The 15,740-nt window shown below is 35.6% G+C and overlaps 1 protein-coding gene across 1 annotated transcript in view; it reads left to right on the plus strand.

Moving 5' to 3' along the window:
* LOC104403584 (vacuolar protein sorting-associated protein 13B-like) overlaps positions 1-15,740 on the plus strand; it is a gene marked incomplete at its 3' end in the record, with an annotated part of 89,465 nt that overhangs the window by 55,401 nt on the left and 18,324 nt on the right. Inside the window, exons 7-14 of the mRNA XM_010011812.1 lie at positions 303-571; positions 3,221-3,316; positions 3,631-3,753; positions 5,554-5,691; positions 7,052-7,139; positions 11,627-11,818; positions 12,419-12,588; positions 14,827-15,021. Coding sequence (XP_010010114.1) covers positions 303-571; positions 3,221-3,316; positions 3,631-3,753; positions 5,554-5,691; positions 7,052-7,139; positions 11,627-11,818; positions 12,419-12,588; positions 14,827-15,021 — 1,271 coding nt within the window. The remainder of the gene's footprint in view (positions 1-302; positions 572-3,220; positions 3,317-3,630; positions 3,754-5,553; positions 5,692-7,051; positions 7,140-11,626; positions 11,819-12,418; positions 12,589-14,826; positions 15,022-15,740) is intronic.

Genomic DNA, 15,740 nt, shown 5'->3' on the forward strand with positions numbered 1-15,740 from the left:
CTTTAATGGAATAAGTCGTGACAAATTCTGGTCTCAATGCAAATGTATGTTAATCATAAATAATAAAACTATTGCAAAGACTTTTTTTTTTTTGAGAAAAATGTTAATGAATCAAGTGTTTGGAAACTTATACTCAGAAATTGAACATTTATTTTTATTTTCTCTGATTATAAACCAAATATCAGTGACTGATATGTGGAATAATGTCCTAGAAAAATTTCACTTACTACAATTTTGAGTATAATAAATTTAATTTTCAAGCATGATTGGTTGGAAATTTGATTTAGTTTTTGTTTTAAAAGGTGCAGAAGATGAAACAAACTCAGTAATGCAATATTCTGCACAGTATATTAATCAAGATCCTTACTTGCATCAAGATGATGACCAGCAACAAGGATGGGTTTCTTGGGCTTGGTCTTTTGTTCCTGCTATTGTGAGTTATGATGATGAAGAGAATGATTCTGGTGGAATTGATGATGGAACAATGCTACATCGGCAGAAATCTCAGTCCCTCAAGGATCCTATTGTTTCGGTTGGGTTTTATTGTACAAAGGCAACAGTAACTTTTAAGGTAAGTGTTTCTCTATGTTGTCTAGGATTTATTTGGCTTGTTGAGAAAGTGCATAAAGATTAGCTGAGTGCTTGTGTCCTGTTTGACTTGAGACAGGGAATACTGCATTAATGAATAGCAAAAAATGAGAATGTTGAAAGTATTGTGTTCTTAACTGTAGTGTAAGGTGTTTATGCCAGTTGAGCTAGAATTTGAGTGCAAGCATTTTCATCTTAAAGGGAAACTGCTTAATTTACTGAGATAATTTTTTTTTGTGGGAGAAAAAGCATAAAAGGCTTTTAAGAATATTTATTGCAGTATTCTATCCATGTTTGTATATTTCTTTATAAAAAAGCTTTAGCATTATACAGTTTGTAAATTAGAGGAATGCTTTCTTCTTTTTTAGGCTGTAACATGTGCAAGTATGAAATTACATTGATAATGTTGAAATTATTTTCCATGCATTGGAATTGAAATAAGGAAATGAAGGCTAAATGACACACATACTCTGAGCTATAAACTGTGTATGCAGAGAAAGATTTGAGTATTTTTTGTAAACAAATCTCAAAACGGTTGCTGGGCTTCTCTCTAGTCTTTTTGTAAGCTTGCAGAAGGGGGAATATGGGGAGTCATAGTAAGACACTGACATGTACTGACAGAAATGAAAAATTAGGTTTCTGAATTAGCAAAATACTTTTGACACATGCCAAACTGTATGCAAGCAATTCTATATGCATAACTATAATAGAAACTGGCTCTTGGTTGTACAATTAAACATATGTTAAATCAAGGCCAGAACTCTTCAGAACAGGAAATATTACCATTTCTATGAGAAGCAGAATAACAAAGGTTGATTTTTGTGACTTTGATCCTTTCAGATGAACAGCAATACTTTTAATAATCCTCATATAATGTTTATGTGCATGATTATACCCTCAATACCATCAGCAGCTCCTTTGTTGCCTGTTTGGCTTGTCATTTGTGCACAAGAGTGTGTTTTGAGGGGCTTCAAGGCTACTTTCTCTTAGCTATTTTTGTTTGGCAGACCATTTAGCTGCCCAGCAACTGTTGGAAAGGATGAGACAAGTGACTTTGGGAGTTGCAAACATTCTGTGGGGGAGGCTAATGATTTAAGCCTTCACACTTCTGGCAAATTTAGTTGCAAAATATAACTTCAGCAAACATTCAGTTATGTTCTTTTGTGTTAGTCTGCTTCAGCCTTAGTTTAAAACAAAGCAAAAAACCAAAACAACAAAAAACCCCAGGCTAAAAATAAATAATGCAAAATAATTTCTTCTTCCTTTAGTTATAAAAAAAATACTTAAACCTGAACAACCAACCAAATGTCAAATTTCTCATTTTTCATGGCTTAGCATCTTCCTTCTTTTGTGCTTTGTCATACAGTAGTAATTTTGTGTGCTCTTTCCCCACATGAGAAAACTCATTAAAAATAATATGAACTTCTCTTTAGAACATGATTCGCTGCATTGGGCTTTTCTAATGTTTCATTGGCAAGTTTACACATTTTATATAAAGAAGTGATAAAAAGTACTTAAAATGTAACATCTTGCATTCTATAAATTTGAAATGTGAAGTGATGTATGATACTAATATGGTGACAGTTGGGAGGAAAACAGAATTCATTGTTCTGCTTGCATGCAAAGAATGTATGGAATTAATTTGTGGTTCATATTTTGGTTAAAAAATGAGGTCAAGTTTCTGCATTAGCATTCTGAACAGTTGATATCATTCCAGCTAAAAATCATGCCAAATTAAATGTAGCGTTTTTAATAATGGTGAAAATTATTCTTGTAATGTCTGAGTTCTTTTAATCAATTAATTGCTTTTCCTCTACAATAATTGCACACAGCTGAAGGGTGATCAGTGATACTTTTTTTTTCTTCATACAATTTTCTTGGATATTTGGATTACAAAATTTTAGTTTGAAACAACATCCATGAGTATCCACTCTAGAAAATAATGAGAGCTTGTGGATATTGTGGATATTTTTATATAAAAATGAGAATTTGAACTGTTTAGGCTGTTCAACACAAGCAAACTTAAGTATTTTTTAATGCAAAACATGACACCTTCATTATTTTTTGCCTCTTTTATTTTTCTTCTTAGCTGCAGGTTATGTGCTATTTAGCCTGAGTGTGGGTTTTTACCACTTGAAATTTTTATATTGAAATCATGCAAGAAAAATAAATACATGCTTTTCTTGATTCCCCTGATGAGAAACAAAAATGAGTATGGTTGTAATCAAAATGCTTCCTTAATATTATCATGCTGTTTAATTATTTGCTGGGAAGAATAAATAATATATTTATGGACTTTTACAGCATTTTATAAGCTAATTTGATACTATGTTAATAATGCAGCTGTGTATCCGTTCCATCATTTCTTATAGTTTCTTTATAGATAAGCAAACTAAAAATACTGTAGTGGATTTAAAACTTTCAGTTATGGCATACTTCAACCAGAAGTTGAATATGAGAAGTTCTAATACGGATAATGTGTTACAGCTGTTTAACTGCACCTGTTTCCTGCTTGTTAATAAATTTTGGCTCATAGTTTAATTTGTCTTCATCAGTTCTGTGTATGAATGACATTACTGCTGTTTAATACTAATATTGACTTATATAAGGTGTTTATCCTGTTGTTTCATAGCTCACTGAAATGCAAGCTGAAAGTAGTTATTACAGCCCTCAGAAAGTTAAATCCAAAGAAGTTTTATGCTGGGAACAAGAAGGAACCACAGTTGAGGTAATTTTCCATTGACAGGGATTTTTGATTCATTGTAAATAATGTAGTAAGTAGTTTTCAATAAAATATTTTGAAATTACTTCATTACTGATTTTTCATATTCTGCTGTGTTGGATGTGTTTGTAGGTAGAAATTCTAATTCTATAGTGATCAGTCACCAAAGTAATACCTTCCTTCTGAGTACCCTGTTTGATGAACTTGCTGTTTATTAAAGCTTTAAATGTATAAACCTAAACATATTTTAGTTCACTTTTGTCCGTCTTTTCCTATGGAGCAGAATTCTTCAAGATATCACTTTTTTTCTCCCTCACTAGGTCCTTATGAAAGGTGAACTTTTCTTTGATTGCCAAATAGGTTTTGTTGGTTGCCAAGCTATGTGCCTTAAAGGAATTATGGGAATTAAAGATTTTGAGGAGAACATGAATAGGAGTGATGAAGTGAGTATATTGAAATATCAGTTGACTTGCTGAATAGGTAATTCTGGTATGCTTCATTAAAATATTTGATTACAAGAATTGGGAAGGCTGCTGTTACCAATTGTGGTTTAAGTTTTTTGAATGTGTCACTTGAATATAGAACTCGATGTCTATTCCTTACAGTTGGATAGATGAATATCTGGGAGTGAGAAGCTGCAAAACATGAGACCTTTTTCTTCTTTGACAGCCTCACTGCCCCCTATTGTTATGTATGTCTGCATACTTTGATTTTTTAATTAACAAATTAAAATGCAGTTGAAAACCTTTGAAAGTATTTAAATCAACGGAAGATTGGAAGGGAAGACATTTAATGAAGCAGTGCATGAAATTCTAAATTCTGTAATGAGAATTTTTGGTTGAACTACAGGTAGAATGGGGCCCTTAAGTTCTGGAGAGCAGCAACTGATATCCGTGTTTAAATGAAAACTAATAATACAAACAGCAACAGACCTGTTAACTTGATGTTAATTCTCTGTGAAGTCTTATGAAGTATTTGAAGGAGAAAAAATAATAATATGAAAGAAAATACAAAGTGACTGTATACTAATGTCAAGTATCTCCTTTTTTGTAAAGTGATCATATATTTATATATACTGTGATAGGTATGATTAAACAGGTTCTTATACTTCCCCTGTGAAAACAGCATGGCTTGGTGTCCATCTCAAGCATTTGTATGCAAATGTATGCAGAAAACAAACAAGAAGAATTAGATATCCTTACATAGCTGTGAAGTGGTTATAGAGCTGTGATGGACACACTACATGACTGGTGTGCTTCAATGGATAGACATAGGCTTTTCCAGAAAGACAAGCTGAGGAGGCAAGGTTGAGCTAACTGTAAAAGATGCTCTGCTGACCTTGTGGGATATAAGGGAGACATAGCTGGGGACGTGAGGCTGGATGGCAGCCTTGTCTGCAGTCTGTGGTGCAAAATCATGAGAAGTGATTTTTGGATTGGGGTGGGTGAATGAGTGAATGAGTTTTCTGTAGTTTAGTTGATAAGGGACACTTTATTTTGTTTGTTTGTTTGTTTTTCTCCATTTTACTGCCACCCTGTAGGATGTGAATTTAAGAAAATCTCTGCTTTCGTGAGAATGATGATGTTCATACTGCCTTGCCTTTTCTCTTTCTATACTGCTGTAATTGGGACTGTGCCTTTCATAAAGGTTCCAGCTCTTGTTGTATGTGATTGATTTTTTTTCCCAACCATCTATTCTCAATCTCATGTAAATAACTTTTTGGAAGAATAACTCGTGGTGGAATAGTTGTGTTGATTTAAGAAGCATAGAGGTTTTGGGATATGGAGAAGGCATGTGAAAATGTAGATGAATAAAGAAGAATGATAAGGTAGTAAGCAGGTCATACATTGAAATAACTGCTTATGAAGAGGAGAGAAAATTCTGAAAGCTGTTGGTCAGCCAGCGAAATGGAGTATGTAGTGATAAGATTGTGTATGGTTCAGAGGATGAGGCAGAATTTGGAGTAACGATGATCTGAGGATTTTTTCTGTTAAAATGAATCTAGCATGTTCTGTATTATAGTCACTAGCTCAGGCCATTTTTAATAATTTGAAAATAGGGAGGGGGTGGCCAGGAACTTAAGTGTTATTTGAATGACATTAATTATCTTCATTCATAAAGAAATATGCTCTTGAGAGATCCTACCATGTCAGTAGCGTGTTATGACAGAATTGAAGTGCTGTGTTAACTTGACTGTATTTTTTTCTCTCCCTTGCCTTACTAATTTCTACTACCTCATAAAGGAGGCCTACTTCTTTAATTGTGGAGAAAACTTGAGTGCAAAAGGGATGACGTACCTTACCAACTCACTATTTGATTACAGAAGTCCAGAAAATAATAGTATTCGTGCAGAATTTATATTGGATGCTGCTCATCATAAGGTCAGATAATTACATATTTCTTAGAAAAAAATTTCTAATGCTAATGGATTTCTAATGATTATTTTGATCTGTGTTCTATTAGAAGACTGATTTTCCTTACTTTGTCCTGTTTAACTGAATCTTACTTTGCAGCTTGCCAAAAAAAAAAAAAAAAGTACAAAGACATGTCCAAAAGAAACCTCAAACTTCCCTCCTGCCCCAAAAGCTGCATTAATGCCATAGTTTCCAAAATCACTAGCTACGGAACACCTGCAGAGAAAGCAGAGTTATGAGAGAATGCTAGCAAAAGGTCCAGCTTTAGCAGCGCATACTGCTATAACCCAAACAGGAAGTAGTTCTTAGTCTTCAAATTAAGAAGTGCTCTCTTGGAAATCACATCTTGGGCAATGTTAATTTTATTGTCTGTGTGGTACAGTTGTCTACTTAGAGGAAGTCTTGCTAATTCTGTGCTTTTAGAGACAAATTTTGAGTAACTGTTAGTCTCTGTTGTAAATTGTGCAGTAAACCTTTATTCCCTGATTGTCTGCAATTATTAAAGACTGGATGTGATGACCCATGTGGTCCCTTCCAGGTGGGTTCATAGGTGGAGTTCTGTGCTCTGTGTTACTGTACAGGTAAGCCACTTATGATTTTGAATATATCTAATTTCTTCTGAATTTAAATTTTACTCTTTTCACCTTTTTAGTCCTAGTGATGAAGTGCAACCCTAAAGAATCCCGTTAAAATGAAATTAATTAGTGAAATCACAACTACTTATACATATTCAAACATTTGCCATAGTGTGTTTGAGTTTTAAATTTTACTTTTTCCTTGGCCTGTCTTCAGTGCTTCTGTGATTTGCCTATTTATTTATTTATTTATTTTAATAAGAGGGGAAGCAACTTTGCTGTGTAGGTATGGATTGTATTATATGCACATCCCAATAATAACGTAAATTCTTAATAAGTTTCCTACTGTTCAAAGATAAAGCCACAGTATTCCTTAAAAAAGCCAGAATGAATGAGCGAGCTTCAGTTTTCAGTGTATTTAATTAGACAGACCTGTTCGATGCAAGAGGTCAAGTGAAGAATATTTACTCCATTAAAGCTACTAATTAACTAGTTGTTATCGATGAATTGGTTGGCATGTCCACTGGAATTATGGATGTGCCTTTGTGTGGCCTCAAATAGAAGCTATGTTACCTATTGGAAGGTGAATTCTTCGGGGGATAATCTCTGTCCTTTGTTTTGATAAGGCTTTCTGCGTGTTGATGCACAAATCCAAACATGAATATATCTTGCTCATACCAACCTATCAGTTGGTGATCTCAAGATTCTTTCCTTATACAACATTTTCTCTGTTTGCTTTGCTTTGTTGGTAGGAGACGTACACAGAGATAGCTGGAATGCAGAGGTTTGGGGCTTTCTACATGGATTACTTGTACACAATGGAAAGCACCAGTTGCAAAGGTACCTTTTTGTCTTTGTTTACCATGTTAAATAATAGAAACAAAGACTTTTCTTGCCCAACGGTCCTTGACCAGCTGTCCTCTAACTTACCTTACATTTACCATCAGGTTCTTCATTAAAATGGTTTCATCTTCATTGATGTGTTTGTGATTACCAGTTTTGGTTAGCTGTTGATTGTGGAGATTTTTCCCTGCCTGAGTAATTACTTATATAAGTAATTATATAAGTAATCACAATGATATCTTTTATAGTCAGTTGCTAAACTGAAAATAATTCTCTCATAGTGGTGAATTCACAAAGTATGACTTTTATTTTTATTTTTTGCTTTTTTAAAATTGTTTTCATTATTGACTTTGGGGGGTGGGTGGGAAAAGCTCTTCTAGGAGACCCTGGTTAAAGAATGAAGTTGATCATCTACTTGGAGTAGAAGGTGAAAAAGGACTGTCATTATCTTCTATGAAATAAAATGCAAGGATGAGAAAATTAATCTTTAAATATTCATATCTGAACAATGTTGTGAGCCAATATTAGCCTAAAATGTGCACATGTAGGTATTGGCTAACTCTAAGTGATTTTTGACATTCAAACTCCTAATTGTTTTTGTTTTCTGGGCTTGTTGGATATTATGTATAAAAGGAGTAAGGAAGAAAAACTTCTGGTTTAGTTAGAGGATGGATCATGTAAAGCTTAGAAAAAGAGATAGGTGATGCTATTGCCTTTGATAGTAGAGGGATATACTAGGTAAATTAACAGTACTTTCCTGGCCCTGAGGCTTTCCTCTGTTTACTGTAAGTGTGATGTGAAGCTGAGAAAATGTACACAAAGTCAAACTTCTACTGCAGTCTACTTCTGGTTTTAATAAAGAAATAACTGTTTAATTGCACACAGAACTTTTATGTAGAAGAGTTGAAGATGTAGGGTAAGCTTTATCCCCTTTTTGAATTTTGTCATAGAAATTTTAATACGCACAGACTAATTGATTATGGGAAAAAATTGATTTTGTGCAGTATTTTGTCTTTTTTTTTTGAATGCACAAGGAATGTAATGACCTATCTTTTCCTGGCTGTAACTAACACATTTCAGAAATTGCTGAACTCAGGAATACTTTTTACATTTTTTTTTTTTAACCTTTCCTCCAGGCCAGGCTACTGGTATTTTCCGACTACCTTTTCCCCTCCCCAGCTTCTCTTCTCTTTCTTTCAGTTTATTTTCTCAGGGCCTTTGCTTTTATTTTCTCCATCACTCACCAGAAGACATCTCACAAAATGTAGCTTGGCTTACTGTGTGCTTTTATTTCACTATAACTCCTCTAATTTCAACTACTTGACTACATAAAAGAATGGAATAATAATTTTTAAATTAATGGTTTAAATGGGTCTAGAATTAAGAACTTAAAACTTTAAATTTTCAAATAGTTTTGTTCTTCAGAAAAGCAAATGTGTCATTTTCTGCTAGTTTTCTATATAATTTTTCCTTACTGTGAGTCAAATATGTTATTATTGAATAGAGCAAGAACAGGTGTAAATTATTTCTTTATAATGATGGTATAAATACCTCAAGATTTTGAAAATAGTATAAATCTTGCTACATTTTTAGTATGTGGTGTCTATATTAAAGTATTTCTGTAAAAGTTTACATTTGACTGTTTCTTGTTTTGACATTAACTATGTTTAAGTTACAATCAGCGCACACCACCTTCCCCTAAAAAAACTGACCCAACTGAAGTTATAGGAGGCACTTACTGTGATTGTAAGATTTTTATCTGTCAAGGCAATTTTGGTTTGACACATTCTTTGCACCTTTAACCTTTCCTGGAGCATAGGATTACTGATTAAACCACAAGTGCCTCCTGGATAACATTAACTTCAGGAGTTTCATCTGTCACTTATAGAAATGCATTAATCACTTTTAGTATTTTGAATGAAAACAAGACAGGTAGTCGTGCACAGTTTTCTGAGTTTGAAATTCTGCCTGTCCTTTCCTTCCTATTTTATTTTTCTATTTTTTTGCTTTGTATTTCAGCAGAAAACAGTAATTTCCCTGAAACTTTGTGTAGCTTATCTGTTCCCTAATCACTGATTTACATGACCTATACACCTAACGGGGTGTACTTTTTAAGTTAAATTTTCTTCATAATGTGAAGTTAAATTTTCTTCATAATCTGTCTTATTTTGGTGGCAAGTTTATTATGCAGCACTCTCATTTTAAGGTTTTAATTTTTTTCAGTTAGACATATGCGTTATGGAGAAATGAATGCTCAGTGATTAGAAATTATTTTCCTTCCTGCATCTGCGAAGTTTCAGAAGTAACCTGTACTCATCTACATCTGTAGAACCAGTAGTTTTTCTACCATGTTCTCTTTGCACTTAGAATTAAATGAAACTATTCAAGAAAGTGATTTGTATAAATTCTGTCATTTCAGTATAATATTCATACACATACAGTGTATATAAGTGAATCTTTTGAAAAGGTAGGCTGTTATTCTAAAAGCTTTTGACCTTAATATTTTTAATGTAATGTAATGTTCTTTAGACTTCTTGGTAATGTTCATCTGAAGTAGATACTGTGTAGAATTGAAAGCACCAAATTGCATGTTAACTAGACATTAAATAAAGCATACCCTGGCAGCCTGCTGGATGCTGGCTTTTAAAAAAAACAATCTTTTTCAGGATTTATTAAAAAAGTTGTAAGTTCAGCTCCACCTGAAGATTTGAATAGGTTTTATAAGGTAGTATCTTTCTGTCCTTTTTTCTTTCTTTTAGTTTTTTTTTTCTTTCTTCTTAGAAATGGTAAACAAGTCATTAAGGGAAGCAGAGGCTATAAATGCTGTCACCATCAACTTCCATTGGGCTTTTATGGACCAAGTTAATTCTTCTGTTGATTCTGCAGAACGTTAGGGCAGCTCTGCTTCAAATTCAGCATAGTCTTGGTTTATTCAAAAGCTTTCTCCTCACCAGTCCTTAGAAGCAAGAACATTTTATAGAGTATGATTCAAACGTAAGGGAAGAAAACTCAATCCTATCCTTTCTTTCTTTTCCCCCAAACTCACTTCTGCTATTAAAGACTGGTTTGAGTTAGTACAGTAAAGGAGGGTGGGAAAAGGGAGTGTTCCCCTGAAGGGTAGAAGACAGGTTCCTCACAGGCAATCAGAAATAAAACGTTTTCTTCCACTTGATTTAAAAGTAAGATTTACCTTGAAGTTGTGAAGCACACCACGCCAGGCTGCTTAACCACAAAGCCTCAGCTACTCAGAAGTTGACAGATCCTACATCTCTTTGGCAAAATGGGTAGGTCAGCTGTTTGCAGCTGCCCAGTCTGATGACCTGAGCTTGGTTTGCTGTTTATGTTAGTACAGGCAGATTGTGTCAGTGAGGAAGACGGTATAATGGGAATTTGGAAATGACAGATTTTTCCGATGGTTTTGGGTTGTATTTCTTTACAGGTGTATTTAGTTTGTTACTGTAACAGAAAGGCAGGAGGATTTATCCAAGAACATAGGTTGATTTGTACACAGGCATATGGGTGAAAAGAGAAAGGGAGGGAATCTATCTTCCACTGAGTAGGCATACAAGATCCGCACTGGATAAAAGCTTGGAAATTACTTAAAAATACTGCTGTTGAGAAGGATCATCATGGAACAAGTCAGTCCACTGCTTACACAGTCTTTGGTTGTTGTGACATGACATGATCATGAGTACAAGGAGGGCATATCAAAGGGACAGCTCTGCAATTACAGATGAATTGCATTGTGGAAACCAGGGTGAATTTAATGGCAATGGCTGTGCCTTTCCTGCCTTTCCTATTTGTCACAGCTTTGAGCAGGTGGATTATGGAGTACTGTGCTGTCTTAAGGAGTGTGTGCTATCCAGGTTCTCTGTGGCAGTCCTAAAAATGCGCTGAGACATAATGATTAAAGAAGTTTTCATTCTCACTGACCCCGCTTTACTTCATCAGTGAATGGAAGGAAGGGTTTATCTTTGTTTGTCAGTCTGGTTTATGACAATGCAGTTGCGTGTGATCTATTCTAGCCCAGGTACCATAATTTCAAACATTTGAAGGGCTCATATCTGTAGTTTCTTTGCAACACACCTTTTCCTTGATTGTTTGGGGTTGATATCTTTGTGATAAACTCTAGAAGGTTTTGAACAGCATAGCTGTCATCAGAACTTGTAGGTTGCCACAGAAGTTTGGACACCTTCAGAGAAGCACAAGCTTAGAGATACAAAGTTAATGGAAAGGTTCCCAAGTTGTGCTGTGCTTGGAGGCAAGCCAGAATCTTACGCTGTTTGCTCTGCATTAAACAAGAATAATGTTTGTTTAAACATGTTAAACCAGTCACGATATATTTATGTGTTCAATTTGCATTGTTGTATTTTCTGTGTATTTATAAGTCTGTGATCACAGGATTTGAAACAAAAGTAGCTGATAACTTTTATTATGTCCAGTTGTTTGATATAATTTGTTGTTATTTATAAAACTTCTTGTAGTTCCTGGGAATCAGCAAGACCTTTCTTCAGTAAAGAGTGAAGATTTTGGAAATATTCAGGAGATGTCTACAAAAAGCCTCATTGTGGGCCCACTCAGTCTTCGACTTGATAGCAGTGCAGTACACCGGATAATGAAAATGATAGTTTGTGCTCTGGAACATGAATATGAGCCATACAGCAGAACTAAGCCAGGTTTGTTCCTATGGCATATATGCAAACATACAGAATTAAACCAGGATAAATTCAGTGTTCTTGAAGGTGTGGCTTCCAAATAGTTGAACTTCAAATCTGTCAGGGAATTTTGTGAGTCCAAAGAGCAAAATCAAAAGTAAAGATAAAATTAATTGTAATATCCCCAACAATGTTGGAAATATCTCTGAGATAATTTCAGACATTTTGGAGGTCATTTGTTTCAATCACAAGCCTCCTGTTGCTTAAGGAGGGCTTATTACATTGACAACTCTAGCTTAAATTCGGAGTCTTAGAGAAGAAAGTATCCCTGTTGGTATGTATATATTAGTTTGAAATACTAGTTATACACGGTAAAAATGCATGGAAACAAGTAATGATAAACTGTTAAGATGAGTTTCTAAGAACTACTCAGATTTCAAAGTAAGGAAAATCCAGTTATGGTTGCGTTAGCCTTAGGTAGAACCAGTGTGGAATAAAATTATTAATTATATAAGGGGAAGCTTTCAATTTTTTGCTAGACCCTAACCATTTCTGAAACAGCAGCTATAGGAGATACTTTCTATATTTTAGTCAAACATACGTAATCTTGATTTATTGTAGATATTGTGGATGGAAATAGAACTATGCCAAGTTCAGAAGAAGTAGCATCATTGGAGGAATACATTCCCACTCGACTTACAACATTCACTATTCTTAAGTGTACAATTATAATCCCTGTGGCAGAATTCAATTTACTGGACCACTTGATGCCAATAATCATGGGTGAGAAGGTATGTATGCACAGATATTTATTCTGGTCTTTATACCAGTCTGTGCTATTTCATTTAAATTTTCCCACTGCACTGTTATTCCATGTGCCAGATGTATTGCTTATCAGTTTGGTGTCCATGAGCCTTAACTTCAAATGCCTAAGACAAGTGGTGTGTGTGGTGGCTAGCTAGACTTGTAGAATCGTGTATAAATTGAAGGTGTTGTGAAAATAACTATATTAGTATTTGTGAAGCATTTATATGTAAGAGAGATGAAAACCGTTTGAAAAAATTGTGGGTTTTTTGTTAGTTTTTTAGAGGTAGATTTGTGTAGTATTAGATGATGGAAGCGATGATGACATTCTTGATAACGTAATAGATACATGGTGACTAGGCGAGCTGTATTTTCTTATTGAATGTGCTTATTTACAGCATGTTTATGTGATTTAAGATTGTATGTGTATGCACAAGAGGACAGAGGACAAAACTCTTGGCACTCCTTATAGCATGCTTGTATAGCCATTTTCATTGGTGAATCGAAATCCACACAATATACACCCTAATACTTCACTTGATTCACTAGTCTCTAAGCTGCAGCATATAGAAAATTTTAAGTATGTGTCTTTTATTAAGTAAATATGCATACTCTTTAAAATTTAGGCTGCTTAACTTGCCAGTTAAGCTGTCTGGAGTGAGCAAACTGGTGGCAAATCTCTTTACCTCTTAATGTATTAGGATATAGGCTTGTGGATGTTAGAAGATGGGACAATGCTGGGTGCCTAGTGGAAGTATTATTTCCTTTCAGCCTGGAGTAGCCCATTGGATTGTGGTGCTTTTCACCTTATGGGCATGGACAGATAGTATTTTTATAATGAGTAAACCCAGGCGTATTTAAAATAGTAATTTTGAATTTTAGATTGGAAGTCATACATACATGAATTTATTGTCCTATTTTGATACAAGTTTAATAAAATTTTAGACTCATAAAGTAATTTGGATTGGAAGAGATCTCTGGAGATGGTCTCCAGGAGTCCAAAATCCTGTTCAAAGCAAGCCTGAGTGGAGCAGGTTGCCCCAAGGTGTGTCTGGCATGACTGTGATATGACAGTGTAAAGGTTAGATCAGCATGTGTTTAGTGATAGTGCTTTGGAGTGATACAAATGTAAACAAATATTTTATAGAACAAAATATTTTGACTTTGCATATTTTTATAGTGGTTTGACCTTGGCCAGCCTGCCAGGTGCTCACCCAGCCACTGTCCTGCTCCCCCTCCTCAGCAAGACAGGAAGAGAATAGGGTAGGTTGAGATCATGAAGAGTTGGGGAGATACTTACCAGTTACCATTATATGCAAATCAGACTTGAGTTGGGGACAATTAATTTTATTTATTGCCAATTAAAATATATTTTGGGTAGTGGGAAACAAACACAAGGATCAAAATGAGATCTTTCCCTCATCCGCTTTTTTCCCCAGACTGAACGTCACTCCTTCATTCCCTGACTTTTCTGTCTCCAGGCCCACAGTGCAGGGGAATGGGGGGTTGTGATCAGTCCATAACAGTTGATCTCTGCCACTCCATCTTTCTCACACTTTTCCCCATCTCCAGTGTGAGTCCTTCCCACAGGGTGCAGTCCTTGAGGATCAATCTGCTGCAGTGTGGGCTCTGCACAAGGCTACATGGTCCTTCGGGGTATATCCAGCTGCTCCAGTGGGGGGTCCTCCACAGGCTGAGGTCTATTCCGCTGTGTGTGGTCTCTTCCATGGGCTGCAGGGGACTCTCTGCTCCTCTGCATGGCACACCACCTCCTCCCTCTCTTTCTCTGACCTTGCTGTTCATCTGCTGTTTCTCACTTGGGTTTTTATCCCTGATTCGTCTCAGCCTGTCTGCTGTTTTTACCTTTCTTAAATACATTTCCACAGAGGTGCTGATGGGCTCAGATGTGTCCTGCAATGGAACCGGCCATGTCCAGAACAGGGCAGCCTTTGGTCTTCCCTCACAGAGGCTTGCCCCTGCAGCTCCCTCACTGCCAGCACATGGACACCTATGCCCAAGACAATTCTGGATAAAAGTTTATACATACGTTTTAAACTTTGAAGAGATTATTTTGAAAAGATTCATATTATAAAGACTGTAAGACCATGGTATCTATAAACAGTTTATTACATGTAGATTTACTTGTGTGTGTGTGGAGGTAATATGTAAATATGATAGTACATCTGTAGCATAATAACTGCATGTTTTTTTCTCTTCTCCCTTAGTGTGTAAGTGGCCAGTTAAATGCTGCAAGCTTCCAGCCCCTGCGGCCTTTACCTTCCATCCGAATTTTGGTGGATAAGGTTAACCTGGAGCACTCGGTGCCGATGTATGCTGAGCAATTGGTGCACAAAGTCAGCAGCCTCGGCCAGCCGTCTGACAACCTGCTTCATTATTGTTACTCACACTGCTATCTGAAGGTAAAAGAAGGCTTGCGATCTGTTTCTTACTGCAGTGTGCTGAGAAAAAGTTAATACAAGTATAGATAATCCTAAGTGTTAGCAGGGTTCCTGGGAGAAGGTTTTCAGCTTATCTAAAAGGACGTAGAATAAACACATTTTGCAGGATGTCATTGTTTGGGATTGCTGCTTCTGACTTGAGCCAAATGTTTTGTAACATGAACAGAGAACTTCAACAAAGAAACTGTGCACACTGAAGCCCCAAGGTCTTTGTGGCAAGGCTGGATTAAAATAATTTGGGAAGAAGCCTTTCCCCTCATCTGGGATAGTGCTGATAGAATGTGTAGATGGCAGTGAATTACACTTAGAAAATCTATGAGGTGTTATGAGTTAAAAACAACTTCTGGCAGTATTGATAGAGCAAAACCATGATAGTGAAGGTGTGCAACCAAAACCTGTTACCAAACCATTTCATTTTTTTTCATTATAAGAGAATAGCCTCTGAATGTTCTCAGTTAAAGATCCATTATGTCAGAGGAGTTTTTATTGTGAGGTTGGAGATAGTTTAGGAAGCTACTGAAAAATTGCTTTGAGATTTTAGTAAAACAAAAAAGTGAAATCTCATGAGGAGTTTTAAAACAGGCCTTCCAACCTTTTAGGATGTGCTCAGGCTGTTTGAAACCTTTTGAGTGCTACTAAAATGTAAATATCTACAACTACTGCTGTTAATTTTACTCCCC

The sequence above is a fragment of the Nestor notabilis genome, unplaced genomic scaffold (assembly GCF_000696875.1).
Source record: "Nestor notabilis isolate BGI_N333 unplaced genomic scaffold, ASM69687v1 scaffold6170, whole genome shotgun sequence".
NCBI classification, from domain to species: domain Eukaryota; kingdom Metazoa; phylum Chordata; class Aves; order Psittaciformes; family Psittacidae; genus Nestor; species Nestor notabilis.